Source organism: Ascidiella aspersa, chromosome 1 (assembly GCF_963924565.1).
Source record: "Ascidiella aspersa chromosome 1, kaAscAspe10.2, whole genome shotgun sequence".
NCBI lineage: Eukaryota > Metazoa > Chordata > Ascidiacea > Phlebobranchia > Ascidiidae > Ascidiella > Ascidiella aspersa.
Genome location: NC_139447.1, coordinates 17,499,779 through 17,516,720, shown reverse-complemented (window position 1 = coordinate 17,516,720; position 16,942 = coordinate 17,499,779). Strand labels below are relative to the sequence as shown.

General features: G+C 33.6%; 1 protein-coding gene across 7 annotated transcripts in view; it reads left to right on the top strand.

Moving 5' to 3' along the window:
* Positions 1 to 16,138, top strand: part of LOC146168121 (serine/threonine-protein kinase MRCK alpha-like) — a 52,295-nt gene extending 36,157 nt beyond the window's left edge. For 4 of the 7 annotated variants that reach the window (XM_083388859.1, XM_083388858.1, XM_083388857.1 and 1 more), the window contains exons 18-36: positions 563 to 651; positions 843 to 1,003; positions 1,072 to 1,161; positions 2,835 to 2,973; positions 3,038 to 3,102; positions 5,652 to 5,717; positions 7,318 to 7,626; positions 7,701 to 7,836; positions 7,905 to 8,142; positions 8,232 to 8,401; positions 10,134 to 10,241; positions 10,314 to 10,394; positions 11,448 to 11,633; positions 11,695 to 11,815; positions 11,901 to 12,018; positions 12,115 to 12,234; positions 14,181 to 14,284; positions 14,339 to 14,475; positions 14,533 to 16,138. In XM_083388859.1, the coding sequence (XP_083244985.1) occupies positions 563 to 651; positions 843 to 1,003; positions 1,072 to 1,161; positions 2,835 to 2,973; positions 3,038 to 3,102; positions 5,652 to 5,717; positions 7,318 to 7,626; positions 7,701 to 7,836; positions 7,905 to 8,142; positions 8,232 to 8,401; positions 10,134 to 10,241; positions 10,314 to 10,394; positions 11,448 to 11,633; positions 11,695 to 11,815; positions 11,901 to 12,018; positions 12,115 to 12,234; positions 14,181 to 14,284; positions 14,339 to 14,475; positions 14,533 to 14,627 (2,533 nt within the window). In that variant the 3' untranslated portion in view covers positions 14,628 to 16,138. The remainder of the gene's footprint in view (positions 1 to 562; positions 652 to 842; positions 1,004 to 1,071; positions 1,162 to 2,834; positions 2,974 to 3,037; positions 3,103 to 5,651; positions 5,718 to 7,317; positions 7,627 to 7,700; positions 7,837 to 7,904; positions 8,143 to 8,231; positions 8,402 to 10,133; positions 10,242 to 10,313; positions 10,395 to 11,447; positions 11,634 to 11,694; positions 11,816 to 11,900; positions 12,019 to 12,114; positions 12,235 to 14,180; positions 14,285 to 14,338; positions 14,476 to 14,532) is intronic. The other 3 variants (XM_083388855.1, XM_083388856.1, XM_083388860.1) reach the window with 3 other exon arrangements.
* Positions 16,139 to 16,942: the final 804 nt, after the last annotated feature.

The window sequence follows — 16,942 nt, the reverse complement described above, 5'->3', positions numbered from 1 at the left end:
TATCTCATTTTGTGACATCTTATGCCCACCGAAAGTTTGTTTTTTCCCCAGCATTCAAATAATTATTAAATTAACGCACTTTATTTGGGTTAGGGTTCGTGTTAGCGTTTGGGTTAGGGTGGGCCAAGTGTTATTAATGCCATCTCAGACTTTTGTAATCTTTTGTGAATTTTCAGCGAATATTTTCAATTTATCTACACTGGGAGTTTACCTAAAGGTCCAAATTAGTGCATTGCCATGACCTCAAGGTCTAAAAATCAGACTTTTTTGCCATTGGATGCCCTAATTGTTGTAGACTTTTTGCTTAGAAATGCACTTAATTTCTAACGGATCGGGTGCATATGTAGTCTACCTGTTGACTGTGTGAAATAGATAATTTTCTTTTGGTTCCAATTTTCTTGTGCTTACAGTCTATTTACCTAATGTCAGTGCTTTTACATTGTTAGGTATTTCTGTATAAGATTATAATTTTTTTTCTTGCTTCATTAGCAACCGCTGTGCTGCTCAATTTTCTTCTATCTAGCTGATTTTTGTTATATTTTTGTTTATCTTTTATTTTAAGACGATTGCAAGAATCTGTCAAACAAGTGGCATCATTGCTTGAAGACAAGGAAAACCTAGAAATCCAAGTTGAGGAATTAAAAAAACAAGGTTAGTACTGTGATTGAAAGGTATCATGTGAGAATTAATGCCACAAAATTTGTTAGTTCTAAATTTACTCAAGTTATAAAAGATTGATCATGATTTTGTATATATAAGAATTCTTCAAAGAAGTAAAACAAATTAAATATAACTACTTGGTTGAGTTAATATTGTACATACACAAAATTTATTATATGTAGCAGATGTTAGTAGGCCTTTGGATTCCATTTTTAAATGGGACATTAATGATGAGGAAGTCCTATCATTTACTGATACCCCACGATCTCCTGTCACTGACGATTCAAGATCTGCTGATTCATTGGAAGTCATGCAAATACCATCGACACAGGATGTAGAGATTGTAAGACCTATTTACTAGTAAAATTTTACTTATAAATTAAAAAAAACCTTAAACCTTTTCGGTAACAGTTGGATGATTTATCTCAGTCATCACAAGATTTCACTGGTGCTGTTCAAAAACCTAACGCTCATCGTTTTGTGGTCAAGACATTTTCATCGGTAGGATTCATGATAATCCAGTATACAGTATGGGCAAAAATCAGTATACAGTATGGACAAAAAATAACAAATTGCAACAGAAGGTTTTTTATTTTTGCTTGACGTCATAATGACATGCTCATATTTTTTATGGGCTACAAAATTTAAATTGTACATAAGATTAAAAATTGGTCTCATATTAAAAATATACTGAGGGTTAGCAAAATGTCAATTGAACCAAATTGTGTTTATAGTTATGACAACATTCAGGTGTCATATACAATAAATTGACACAAATAGGTATAACCTTTTTTCTCTTTGATTTTTAGTAATAAGCATTTAGTATATTATTAATAGTATTATGTATATCTTTGTCTAATTATTTTTTGATTTGATTTTGGTTAAAATAAATATTTTTGCAAGAACACTTTTTGCCAACGATAAATGTTATAAAATTTAACAGTTTGCATTAAAATTTTGTAATCTTTTAAATGACTGTAAGTGTAAATCCTCCCTGTCCTTTGTTTTTAGGTTCATTCCAGATATTTTTATCCTGCTTAATAATATTTGTTGCCCCTATTTGCCCCACACTACACCTGTGGTAACATTAAGCATCTATTGTAGGTAATTTATAAACATTTAAAAATCCACCTCAATGGTTCCAAAATTTAAAAAAATATGCACAATTTCTTCAATGTTTCCTGGTTGCTTAAATATAAACATAAATATACTATAAAACGTCACTGTTTAAAGACCTATTTAAAATGAAAAATACATAACAAAACAGCGTGTGCTATTTATGTCTACGTTTATTGAGATAGATTTAGTTGCTTAGCGTGATTTCAATTACCTATTTTGTGTAATGTTGATATGTCACTGTCAGTTGTCATTTATTTTTAATAACTAATTTCTTACCATTACCCAAAATCCAGGAAAATCTCAACATAAAGCTGCTTGGATTTGGTGTTGTTTCATCATCTGCATGTGTGAAGCCATGGCCCCTACAAAAAATAACATTTTGCGATTTGTGCAACTTTTAGAAACACTATTCTACTCGTTTACAATAAAGTATTGCATATTCAATCTTCATAAATTCACTTTCTGCAAAACTTTTACGTTTAAAAAAAACAAACAATAGACTGAAATCCTATAAAAAATATAAAAAATATAGATTAGCACACTTCCCTCGAATGTAAAACACCTTTAGTATGGGCTCATAGGCTAGATTCAATTATAATACATTTTTCAGGATTTTTAGGGATCTATTTAGTTTCTACTATGTGGCTAATAGCGTAGGTAACCTGGTTTTACACAAATGATGAAAATAAAAATAAAATTTTTCGGGGGCATTAATACACTTTTTCCATAAAATTTACTCATTGAAACATCATGTAGGTTTATTTGTTAAATGGCCATATCTAAAATGTATTATACACTTTAATTTGCATATTCAAAATGTGTCATGCCTTCATTAATTTACCAAGTTAATGTTTATAACTGGGATTTAGCCCCAATATATGGCCACTTCCTAAATGCAGCTAATTTACAAATTTTACGTTTATTTACAGAAATTTATTGAAATCTTCTGTTGCAATCAGTTTGAAGTTTAGATCTTTTATAACCTACATTTACTGACAGATTAACCTTTATCTTAAAATTGTTTTCTGCATTTAAAACGTGTTACTTTTATGTAGCCAATGAAGTGTAACCACTGTTCTTCACTGATGGTTGGGTTAATGAGACAGGGTACAACATGTGATGTATGTTCATTTTCTTGTCATGTTGCATGTGCTCAAAAAGCCCCTGCCGTTTGTCCTATACCACCAGATCAAGGTAAATTACTGTTAACATTTTTACCTATTTTTTTATAAATTGGATAATTTGATATGTACTACAGCTAAGAGGCCAGCTGGAATTGATCCCCATAAAGGAATTGGAACAGTTTATGAAGGATATGTTAAGGTAAGGTACAACTTTCACTGATTTAAACCCTAATAAATGTAAGAAGTGAATCAAACAGACAATTTAATGTTGCCAACAGACAGTGATATCTTACCTACAGGCAGCAATAAAATATAAACTAGACGGGTTTGAGGTTGTTGTATGTTTTATCAGGGGGTATTTTTCGGGGCCTTATTTTCATGGGTGGTTTGTCAAAGTAATTGTGTCATTATACATAGAGTATTTACCAGGTTAATTCTTGTAACATTATACATTACACTTTGCATTGTTGGTTTTTGGGGTATATATTAAGTTGTACTATCAACTTAAGGCTTAGAAGTAAATGGGGTAGTTGCCAGGAGTTCATTTTCTGATACGTTAGTTTGGTAAAGACTGCAAAAACTTTTTTTTTTTGCTTGCTGCGGCCCTTGTTCAATTTTAAATTGTGCCAGTCTGGTGTTTGTTTGGTGGGAGTAACATGCACAACAGGTGCTAACAGAGAGGTGTACACTACCAACAGATTTACCTTTTGCAGGCCATACACAATAGGTTTTAAACTCACATGACTGGCCCTAATATAAAAAAATAAGATTTGTTCTTATAATTTCATAATGCCTGCTGTCCTCGACAACTTGTATGCAATGCAAATATGAACTGATGACTGGCTAATTGCGGGACACATACAAAAAATTCATTCATTAGGTTTAAATTAGCAAATTTTTACCCTAAACAGGAAATTAACGAATTCGTCACATAAAAAAGTTTAGCTTACTGCTTGTTACACTGGTGTATATCAAAATGATTTTAGAAACAATAACTGGGCCAATGACTCCACAGCTTTATGGCTGCCCAGAAACCAAGCAAGTTTTAAAGTTGTTCAAATATTATTTATGGTGAAAGACCATATTGCAAAGACGGAAAAAAATGCATTAACTAGAATGATATCGCAGGCATTGAGTTTCAAGATACTAAAAGTCCACAAGGCGCTAGTCTTACATGTGGTTATACAGAAAAGGCTTAATATAAATACTTTCTTGAATGGAGGGGGGGGGGATAATTTTTATCATTTTTCTAGTTTAACTGGGCAATAAACATGACATGATATGCACATGGCCTTTAAAAAGATGTCAAAACTGGTGAAGATAAAAGCAATAATCCTTGTGTTTATAGTTAAGTTGGCAACAAATTCCCAGGGACCACTGCTTGGTGGCCCATGCCTGCTAAACCCGTACTGATCTATGCATGGATTGCATTTTCTGGATTAGGTAGGACTCAAACATTGTACTTACCAAATAAAGCAAAAAAAGTATTGGCATCACTAAGTTAGCCAATTTCCATGGGTCCAGATAATGGTGTCTCTGGCCATGTGGCCCACATGCCTTTTGCCTGGGTTTGGTCCACCCTCCACTAAATCATTGGAAATTATAAGTGATCAATAAACAAGAATATAAAATGAATATTTTAAAGTAACATCTTGCTGTATTATTTTTGTTAAAGCGAAATGAAATTATTTTTGGGCCATTACCTTGCTGAATAATATATGCTGTTCATTTTATAAACTTAACTTGTACAAAACCAAATCATAAAAAAAAAATAGTACTACAAAATTGAATAGTACTACAAACTTTAAAAATAAAACACTGTAGAAAGCTTTGTGTTAATATGCAATCTTATCTTTGATGTAAACCTATAAAGTGGTAAATATAGTATTTAGTTTAGCCAGACTCTTATTTTGTTTGGCAAGTTTTAAAAAAATATAAAATGTTACATGGTAAAAATACCCATGCTAATCTGAAGCTTGTTTTCATATATAAATCAGTTGGTAGGGCAACAGTCCAAGTACAGTAGAGGTTGTCAGTAAGTTGAAACTTCCATGGATAGACTTTATACCTTTGCTTACTTGGACAACAGTTCTTATTTTGTTAAGCCTTTCCCAGGCTACCCAACATATTATTATGAGTGTGACATATTCTTTGGTCAGTACTACTTTAACAGGGTGACATGGATTCCTTGGCTTAGTTGTATCACTTCTACACATATGTCAGGGCACTTTTCTAGAGTATAATATTTTTATATTTTATTCTTGTTATTGAAGATTTTTGCTTCAAACTGTATGATGCCTTTACAGTTTAAAATTAGACTTTTTACGTTAAAAAAATTATGTTTTTGATTACAATGAGTTCTAGATGTAAAAAAATTATGTTTTTGATTACAATGAGTTCTAGGCGTTAGTTGTTCTGCTCCACTAAAAATCAGTATATTTTACAAATAACATCAAACTGAGACGTAAAAGTAGTATATTTTATCCCAACAATTCCTATCTAAAACATAAATTTGCATATAACATAAAAATAGTATATAGACTAAATAACCAAAACTTCAAGTACAATCATAACATGACTGGGGAAAGTGTGGGAATAAACATGTTTTTAAAATGCCAAACATTTTATTTAGGAATGCACTATATTTTATAAAGTTTAATTATATATCATTTTATATTCCTTCTGTTATGTTACATTCAAATATTTTGTAAATACGCTACAATACCTAATTGGAAGTGTTACTTTTAGATACCAAAACCGATGGGAGTTCGTAAAGGATGGATGCGACAACTGGCAGTAGTTTGTGATTTTAAGGTAACAAATCCTTGTAAAAATAAAAATAATTATCATTAATAATTTCGGATGTGTAAGCAGGATATGCATATATGTTAAAGGTAAATAGTTTGGCCTTGTGTCCTACATTCATTCATTTAAAACAAATAGCCTGTCAAAACTAGGCATTTTCTTTCAGCATGCAATAAAGAAAATCATTTCCATAGCCAGAAAAGATAAACAATGCCTCTATTTTTGACCTTTGTCTTTTATTTCCAGCAACATTAGAGGAGAAAAAATGTTACATGGCGTATAGCTAACCGTTGCTGGTAATATTAAGTCAGGTGCTGAATAATGGAAACATATTATGATAATTGTTTATTCTACAAGGTGTAGTGATACATAACCAGGGGCGTATCCAGAAATTCAAAAAGGCGGGGTTTGGCTGCACCGAAATTGGCTGCAATGTTCTATTGCCAGTAATGTTATTTTATTGTGTTAACACATTGTCACACTAAAATTTATTGGCCAAATATTGATCTTGCATTTCTTGGTAATTAACTTCACTGTATTTAATTGTTTAATAAGCAACATGAAGTAGTGCCGCGCCCCCTTTGGTAATTGTCCTATGCCTTCACCATCTTCTGGTATTTTTCTATTACATATCAGTGAGACAGCATAACCAAACAGTAAGTTGAGTTTATTTGGTTCAATTGGCAAATTGTTAGACATTGTGCACCAACAAACATGTTGTGAGAATATTGGCTCCACAGTTGTTAGGCTGTGCGGAAACCACATAAATATGATGCCTGAAGCGCAAAAATTATCCATTGCGTTAATCATGTTTCAATTGGTGTGATGACACACTATTGGCCTACAATGGCAATATTGCCAAAACATTATAGATTCTGTCAAATAAGTTTGAGTCCCTCTGTTGCTAGCCTATCATCATATATACAATATGTAGAAAAAAAAGTTGGAGAGGGGGATGACTTTAATGGTTTATCTATAAGTTATTCAAACTGCAATTTGAATAGGGCAGTTATACCTTTAGTGATATGTGAATTTTTAATGAACAGAAAACTTACAATGATACCCACAGAGATTCTGTGCTGAAAAATATCAACAAAACAGGAAAAAAGAAAACTAAAAAATAGAAGATTCGCGCCACAAATTTGTTGCTTTTTAATGTTAAGTTGTCAAAAACAGAGGTTGTACAAGTGTAGGAGTGGTGCCCAAACCAATTGCACAACTTAGATCGCATGTGCACAACTTACAACTACCATATTGTTAGAACTAAAGATAGCCCAAGTTGGTCACAAAAGGGAGCAATTATAGTCCCAAAACTTAAAAACTAGTATAAAAAATTAGTAACAAAGCTTGCAAATTGAAAAACCATAAACTATTTCTTCAGTTACTTAACTACACACATGTTATTTTAATGTAAAGCATAGGACATCATAAAAACAGAATGAATGCTGAACGAAACCGTAAATATTGAAGTAGAGCTAGCGACTCCTAAGAATTTTCTTGCCCCACAGTTAAAAACCACCGCTCTATATAAACCACAAAGGCGATTTCCATTACAAAATTTAAATAACAGAATTTTTTTAAACCTCTTTCATAATATTTTTGGTTTCAGCTGTTTTTGTATGATGTAAGCGAGGGGAGCAGAGGTGTTACCAGCCAACCAAGTGTAATTGCAAGTCAAGTAATTGATATGCGTGATGAACAGTTTGCAGTGATGTCGGTAACTGAGGCAGATGTGATCCATGCCAATAAAAAAGACATTCCCTGCATCTTCAGGGTTGTTGCCTCTTGTATGTGGAGACCTGTCTTGAGATCACAAGTTCTGCTTCTTGCAGAATCTGAAAGTGCCAAAGGCAAGTGGGTTGGGGCACTAACAGAAGTCCACAGGATATTGCGAAAACATCAACTGAAAGACAAATCTGTGAGTAATAGCCTGCTGTATTTTGTTTATTCATGTTACTATTGCAAATATGTGTCTTTTATCCTGTTGAACAGGTCTTTCACCCTGTTGAAGCATATGACTCAAGTTTACCTTTAATTAAAACTGCATTAAGTGCTGCTATCATAAACCCTGACAGAATAGCGCTTGGCACTGAAGAGGGTCTGTATTTGCTTGAACTTCAAACTGATGGTATTTTTTTTTAAATTAAAACTGTTGTAAAATTTTTTGTTCAATTTTTTTTTTTATTTTATTTTAAGAAATTGTGAAAGTTGGTGATGCTAAGAAAATATATGCGATTGAAGTTCTTCGTAGCGTGGACATGATTGCAGTTATATCTGGACGAAATCGTCACATTCGTCTCCATGCACTTGCTGGCCTTGTTGAAAGCTCTGATAATGATTCCATTAAAATTGAAGAAACCAAAGGATGCTCCATACTTGCCAGTGGGGCTGTCAGACAGGGATCAACCATTTGTTTATGTGTAGCAATGAAAAAGTAATAATTTTTTAAAGATGTTCATATTTGTAATTTATGTGCATAAATTATTACAAAAATCCTATTGTAACCACCTATTTAAATTATAGACATGTCTTTGTTTATGAAATGAACAATACTAAAACGCGTCACAAGCGAATCAAAGATATCATGCTACCAAGTCCTGCACAATGGATGTCAGTAATAAATGAACGCCTATGTGCAGGATACGTTTCAGGATTTGCTCTTTTTAGTATTCAGGGCAATGGAAAACCAATACGTAATATGGTGTTTTTTATTTGAACAACTTTTAAATTTTTTTAATTCATAACATCTTAATTTGTGTTAAAAAAATATAAAATTAATATATTGTAAACCAAACTACCATAGTTTATCGTCAAAACAGTTGCTTTTATTATACAGCAGACCTGCACAACATACAGCCTACGGGCCGCATGTGGCCCACAATGTAATAGCATTTTTCTGTTTTCTACAGCACTTTTGTGTATTGTGCGATCACACATAATTGCTTTCGGCAAACACAACAAAATGCATAGTTTAATCATGCATATAAAACTCGAAGTGACTGTAAGCATATAATAATATTGTGATAAACCAATCTAGGGGTGAGCAAACTTTCCAGCTCGCAAGTCGTAATTTAAATTCAGTAGTTCAAAAAATAGTCGCATAAAGTGCAATAATTTGTGAAGAATTTGGGCCATAGTAAAGTACAGTGAGTAGTGTGTTGTGGAGGCTAGAACACGGTGAGTTTGTAAAAATCGGTTAATAACAGCAAATTAGAGCTTTTTTTAGCTTTGTGTGATTAGACTAGATTTCAGCTGCAAATTTGTGAATGAGCTTGCTCTAGACAGTATAGCAGAATGAGCCAAAAAAACCAAAGAAATTTTGTGCAAAAAAATTTTACTAAAATTTTATTCTTTAAAATTGTGTCTTTAAAAAGATTAATTTCGCCAAAAAAACTTGTTGTTTCTACAAACATTTAGCCACATGTAGTTTTGAAATGTAGAATATTTAGGAACATTACGCACTACAATTGGCAGGATTTAATTTTGTTGTGACATTCTAAGCTATGGAAGTGTGAAGCGTGTTGTTTAGTAAGGAAAAGCCAGTGTTAGGCATACAGATTGTTTATTATTTAAAAAATACTCAATTTTGATTATAGAATTGTTGTGTGTTTGCCGTATAGTCGCCAATTCTTCTAAATAGACAGGTATGACATTCCCATGGGCATAGATGTACCAGGCCATGCTTCTAAGGCTTAAACAATTTTTTTGCTGTTTCAATTAAATAAACGAAAAAAAATCGCCCAAACTTTGGCCTGTTTTGCTGTGATTGTGTCTCTGTTTTTAGCAGACCAGTTTAGCCCATAGCCACCATGCATGCTACGGCATGTTGTACTAGACTGTGTGACTCTAACCTCGACAAACAATTTACATTAAATTTGATTATAAGATCGTTATTTCAAGCATCATATATGAAAAATCTCTCCCGCACTGATTTTAAGCTGCATGTTTCCACATACCGTAACACTGTTAGAGTAAGAAAAGCAGACATCTGCACCCCCAGGCCCCAGGTTGTTCTTTAGCATGCCCCTTATATATTTGTTTTTGTCACAAAAAATTGATTTAACTAATTAACTCATTAATAGCCTTGTTTATCGCCTAAATATAGCAAGGTTGATACATTCCTTAGGCGAACGCATCATTTAAATTTAGGGGCGCAACCAAAAAACGAAGAATTTAGGCCCAAAATGCTTGTCACCAGAAGGCTGTCAAGATTCTGCCAGCTTGCTCCAGAACAGTATATGCATGTTACGAAGGCTATATCAACTTCAGTAGGCATATGCGGCCTGCAAAGTTTTGGGGAAGCTTGTTGCTCTCCTTTATACTTTTTTTTGAGTTGTGCAGGCCTGATATACACTATACACTGAGTAGGGATCAACAGTTTGTTACATGTAACAATAGGGACCCTTACAAACTGGTATGTTTCAGCTTTATTGTACTATGATGACAGCTCCCTGGCATTTCTATATCAGCCACCAGTGGATGCATTATGTGCAGTTGAATTAAGTGGAAAGGAATGTCTTTTGTGTTTTGCAAGTAAGTACAGTTTTCACAAAAACAAATTAAATCAAAAATAATAACTTTATATTGATTAACAATTTTATCAAGCATGTGGAGTTTATGTTGGCTGGGATGGTCGAAGAACAAGACAGCAGGAATTAATGTGGCCTGCACACCCCACATTCATTGGTAACACTTTTTTTTATTTGTTTGCAGTTGAGTGTTAAGCTGGTTCAAATAAATGTTAAATTAGAATCAAATGTTTTATTCAATAGACTCATTTAATAGTGCTAATTTTTGTGTTGTATGGAGATTCTTCAAATGCAAAGTTATAGTTATATGTTTTGGCAATTTACTTTGTCAAATAGGTCAAATCATTTGGCCTTTGGCTAAATGCAATTTGAGATGACGCTTTTGAACTACTTTATCCACTAACTTAAATGCATTTTAGAGAGATTTTCTTTGAAAACTCTTTTGCTCACCAAGAGCCACCACCTTGTTAGGGCTTACTGAAAACCTTTCGATTATGATATCTTGTCATGACGTATTGAGCAAGAATAAATAAATACCTAAAATTATCTAACTTTTTAGCAGTAACAAAGTGCATATTCCCTCTATTATTGTTCTAGATCTAGACCAATGTTAAAATGTATAAAAGGATTAATTTTATTAAATAGTTCAATTGCAGGCTCAACAAGAAAGGACTATATAAAATAATCTTTTTCCAAATCTCCACATTTAAAAAACTGCATCTACATATCACCTTACATGTGTGAAAATTAGAAGTTACGAACGGTTTATACTTTTTTTTATAAAACTCAAAAATCGTTTAAATCACTTTTTATACTCCGCACACATTGGCACTATAAATGCATCTTGAATCTAAAACTTACCTTCCTTTGCACCAACCAGTCAAACAGCAATCGAACGAACGCACGTTGATAGTAGCGGTTTGTTAGCAACCGCTGAAAGACGATGCACCATAGACGCCACAGTCAAATTTACAAATCGTTTTTTTTTCTAATGCGCTGATTCGCCTGCCTTTCACCCAATAAAAAAGTATCATATACAGTAACAAATTACACACCAATTTTGGGGGGTTACTTGTCCCACCATTGCGGCAGTGAAGTTTTGTTTGCAGACATATTGTGTTTCACTAATTGTCACATGTCTTCAGTTTAAATGCATTTTAGCTGTCTTTACTGGAACTATTAACAAGTTGTAAAATATTTGTTTTTGCAGCCTATAATGCGCCTTATCTGATTGTTTACTCTGAGAATGCAATAGATGTCTTTGACCATGCTTCAATTGAATGGTTGCAAACAATCCCACTCAAAAAAGTCCGTCCCTTATCAAGCAATGGGTCAGTTAACATTGCCAATTCGATGGAACCACCCAAGCTTGTTTATCTTTTAAACAAATTTAAAGGTATGTTACAATTTTGAGACTACCAAAAATTTAACCTCTAATGTTTTTGTGTAAATAACAGACAGCAGTGAATTGGTGCTTCCTGAATTAATGACAGTTGGACGACGACAGCTAACAAAAATAAATAAACGTCGATTTATGTTTAAAGTTCCACCTGAAGAACATCGTAGTCATTTACGGACGTAAGCTACTTTTTTATTGCTAGTGTATTTAAGCATAAATTAATTGCTTTTATAACAATAATATTCATATTGTTTCTACTTTTAGGGAAATACTTAAAAATCCGGACAGGAAAAGTCAGCTGATATCTGCCCCACACAATTTCAATCATGTTGCTCATATGGGACCTGGTGATGGGATTCAAATTTTAAAGGATCTTCCAGTAGTAAGCGCTTCATAAAAAAATAACCTAATGTTGAGGTGTTTTGTTCATACTTGGTCGTGAGTGACTTCTATCGTTGTTATAAATACTTGTATGTAGCCTGCCGCTCCTCAGTCACACAGTCATGATTTGATATCATCTCCATCCAACTTCAACCACATTTACCATTTGGGTCCAGATTCATCGCACCATGAAAGTGCTGCTGTAGTTAGTGTAAGGGTAGGGGCAAACTGATTGTTATGCTTGTTGCATGTGGCTTGGATTGGCTTAACTGACATGGTTAATCTATGGTACATCATTAATCTGCTGTAACTTTAACAAAGAGGTTAACAATATATAAAGGTATATTATAACATGAAACACTTTATTAATAACATTAAACTGTAAGTTGTATTTACATCTTTTGAAAACTGCCTGATTGCTATAGCAATGTATTCAAAACTTCACCGTCCTATTTATTCTAGAAAGTAAATTTCCTTCAAGTGTTTGTTTAAATTAGAACAACATGAAATACGAAAATGTAAATATTGTTGATTTTAGTTCTTGTGAATTTGTAGATAAACATTATGTTTGCACCTTATTTTGTGGGTGTTAAAATGTTTTTTAATGGGCAAAAATATTTATTCATGCATGGAAGTTGCCTAGGCTTGACTGACATGGAACAATTTTGCTTGTTGCAATCTTATTGTATGTTTTGTCTTTTTGTGTTATTTTTTTTTTTCATCATTAGTGTTGTATACAATAATACTCAGATACAAATTATCATAGTAATTTTCACTGTTACGGGTTAAAGCAGTGTTTCTTCACCAATGGGCCGTTTGATTTGGTTCATCGACGACTGCAGTAGCTCATATAGTTCGATTTATTAGGATTGATTCTGAGCACTATTGCTCCACAATTTGGAACATTGTGGAAGCAGCGCGAAGTAGCTATGGTTGACATATATTAAATTTAAACTTATTTATGCTTTTGCGTTAAATGAGTTTTGTTAACTTTTAGCTTACAAAAAGTTCGTTACAGAGAATGTGGTCCCCAAAGATTCGTTGTTGTACTTAAAAATATGTTAACACTGGTTTAAAGCTTACTTGCTTCTCACAGTATGTTTACTGTTTAGCCACGCAAAAGTTTGGCCGAGTTCGCAATATTTTATTGCGACGGATTTAAACACATGCAATAATCACATGCAATAATCACTTGCAAACGAGTTACGGATTTTTCTTACGTTGGACGCCGTTTGGTACTATTTGTTTGCTTCAATATCAAGTCGAACAATTACTGCTGGCAGATGGGCCGTATCCTTGTAAGGTTTACGTTTGTTAGTGATTCCCAATCGATATATATCTCACGGGATTTCGTTACGTTGAAGGCCGGTTGTTTTAACGCCTATTTACTAAACCTTCTCGAAAATATTTTGCACCGGAAATACACATTTGTAAGGTACGACAATCGCCCTTGCTAATATGTAGTGTCGCTGCTGCTTCAACATTGACTATATCTCAATAGTGCCACGTTTATGGAAAATAAAAATGTTTGCTAATTAACACACTATTTTTCGCAAGGATATTACGCTATCCATTACATTACTTTTTGGTAACATGTTAAATTGCCACCATCATTTTTACCCAACATCGGCTATCACACGAGGTATCATCAAACGTACACGGTAGTCGGTAATGGTACAACATGGAATGGTGATCAACAGGCAACATAAATTTTTAACGACGGAAAATCTGGACGTAAAATTTTGTCTATTGCAAAAAGCTGCAACAAGTGAATACCCTATTTAACCTGGCAACGCCGGTTTTTCGTCTAGTTTGACAATAAAATAAAGGCATTTTTCATCTGCATTTGGTTTTAGATAAAATTAACCGTACATTTTTTTGAATATTTTACTTAAGTTTTTTTTCGATTTGGTAAAATTAAGATGAACTTGGCATAAGTATGACTTAACCAAGACTGCTGTTTTAGTATTTTCTGTTTAACTATTCAAGTGTGCTCTTATTGGCAATAGCAATTAATACTAATTTCTTAAGCAGTAAAATAGGCTTTGTGTCAAAAACATTTTCCAAAAAATAATTACCAAGTTTATATACTATATTATTAAGAACGTTATAAAAATACATGCAATGACTGAATCTTGCTATTATCAATTTTGTTTTTCCCAGAATTCACGCCCTGGTCTAGCAAGAGGATCGCAGAGCTTTCAGCATGAATCAAAGACCAATCACTCTTACAGTGTTTCTTCAAGTGCCCATAGCAGCTCGCTTAAGTAAGACCTTTGTAGGGTTATTAAAAATCAAAACTAACTATATTTTTATTCAAGACAAAAAAGTGGTATACCACCGAAGCATGCATCCATCTCAACATCACCTGATCGCAGTTTGCTGCAGCGGAGACAAGATTATAGTTTTGCGGTTACAGAATTCGACCGGGAAGATTCGGACTCAAGGATTTCAACAGGTCTGCATTTGTATTTAAATTGGTTTCAGTCTTTAATACTTTATATTTTACACATAGCTTCAAACAAAAGTTCAGATTTGAGTTCACCGCCAAGTCCTACTTTTCAAACCAAGTTCCCATTAGATGCTGAATCTGGTTCATGGGATTCCTAATTGTTTGACTATCTAAACAAATGACAATTATATATAGAAACATTCGTTACTTTCATATTTCGTGGTTTGTCATCCAGCAAACGATTTATTCATATAAATTTCAGTTTTGTTATAATTTTTTCGCCAACTGTATGTATGGTTATTTTTTGCACTTAACATGTTATTTTTTTATAATTCAACTTTAGTATGCTGCACATCAAAATATAAATAGTTTGAACTTAATTATTTTATTTTGCTGATATTTTCTGTTTTTCAGTAAAGTGGTATATAGTTACTGAAAAAGTTGCAAAACCTGTTGTTGACATCTTTTAGCATCACCCCGTGAAACCTGCGTCTAATCCCCCCCCCACCATTTTTATTTAAAGAGTTTGTTATTGCCTGGTGATACTGAAAAAAATTGTAGTCTAGTCATTTTGTCGTCGTTTGGGCTGTTTTTCTGATGTTTAGTTTCCACCTACTTGTTAGTATTTTTATAGGTATAGCCTGTTTTCATTTCTTTTAAACCAGTCCGACGTAACCGGGGTTGAACTTCCTTGCATGCAGTTTTGCACACTTTGTGTCATTTGTCTTTGAACAACAAGTACTATACAGCATTCTGCTTTATTTAGGTCTGTCGTCTGTTTCCAGGTTATACTTCTAAAACAGTGCTTGAAATATATTTCTTATATTATTACGAACTAGGCCTGATAATGTGAAATATTATTATTAGAAAGAAGTGCGCAATTTACTGTTGAGAAAAGTTTGTGTTAGTTTTCGATGTTTTCTAAATTGTTGCCTTAGCTAACATATATGCTTTATTACGGGGTAAAAAGCAAAGTTAAGTGCCACTTCCACCGTCTTGATCTTAAATGTTTTAAGAGTACGTTCTTCATGCCTATAAAATATTCATAATAAAGCCATTAAAACGTGTTCGTTTCATTTGTGAAGGTGCAACCCTTACAGCCGAACAACAGCCCAATAGTTTTAAAAAAGTTTTTATTGGTATTAAATAAAATATAACTGCCTAATGACGTTTTTGTTCGTTTTCATGTTTAGCAAGGTCTCCAAACCAATGTCCGTAACTGCGCGGCAAATGGATAAGACCTGTATTTTTCCGAATTGCGGTAATAATATATTATACGTCAAAGACGAGGAATACGAGAATTTTTCGTATACAACTTTTTGATTACATACTGGATAGCAAGTAAAGTCATATGAAAACAAGTCATTGACTTAAGTAATTACCACACTACAAAATGGGTAAACCCGGTTAAAGGGTTACGAAAAACGAAAAATTTTTTGAATGTGTTACCAACTTTATAAATTTGAATTAAATTTTAAGGTGAATGCGCCTTAAAAGCATGTAGGCGTGCCGCAGTTTGCCCACTGTTGTACCACGCAATTCTACTTGTCTTGCTGTAAAATAGTAGGTTTGCCATTCTACTTAGTATTTTCTTTAAATGTACTGCGTATGGTTGTTTCCAGTTTATTTTCGTTGTAATCGCGTAAATTGTTTTTGGTACGGCATTCCATTAAGTGTCCCGTTTGGAAAATGGCCCATCATTTGCATTTTTAGTACGGGATGCTTGCCATGGTGGTATCTGCGAATAAATTCCCCTCACCCTGTCAGAATAATAAGATATTTCAGATTTTGTGTAAAGAAGCTTATTCTTTATTCAGTAAATTAATCTTCTGAAGGCCTATAGCTATATATATATACCGTAACAGGCGTATCCTACTCTGGTCACCATTTACTATGTGACTCCATTAAATTGAAACTGAACTCGGCATTTCAAAGTGCATGTTGTCGGATCGCTAGATTTATTGTAAGTTTAAAAAATTCAGCATAGCTATAGCTCACAGCGCAGCACGACACGTCTTGTAAATATTGCGATAAATGGCTGAGAATAAAGAAGAAGAAATGCAAACGTGACAAACGTGTAGGAATTAGCTGGTTGCTGGTTGGTGACTGGATTAGATAGACCGGCCAAGCAAGGGAAAGGAAATCGAACGGAGAAATTTAACACTTTAGCATAGGTTTTAATCGTGGCAATTCTATGCTACCGGTACGTTTAGTATCTATTCTGCTGTTTAGGCTATGCGGTCCTGTTTTTTAAATCAAAATTACACATTTGAAGTTACGTACACTAACTGCGAAATATGCTTGTTTACGACAGAGGTTCCCAACGTGGGCGGTACCGCCCCCCTGTGGGCGTTGGCGAGTTCCAAGGGGGCGTTTTGAGTCTTTTCTTGATTTGGGGGGCGCTGAACGCATATAAGGGGGCGTTACATGAAAGTACTTATATCAAAATTTTATAAAAAGCTCACTTAAAAAT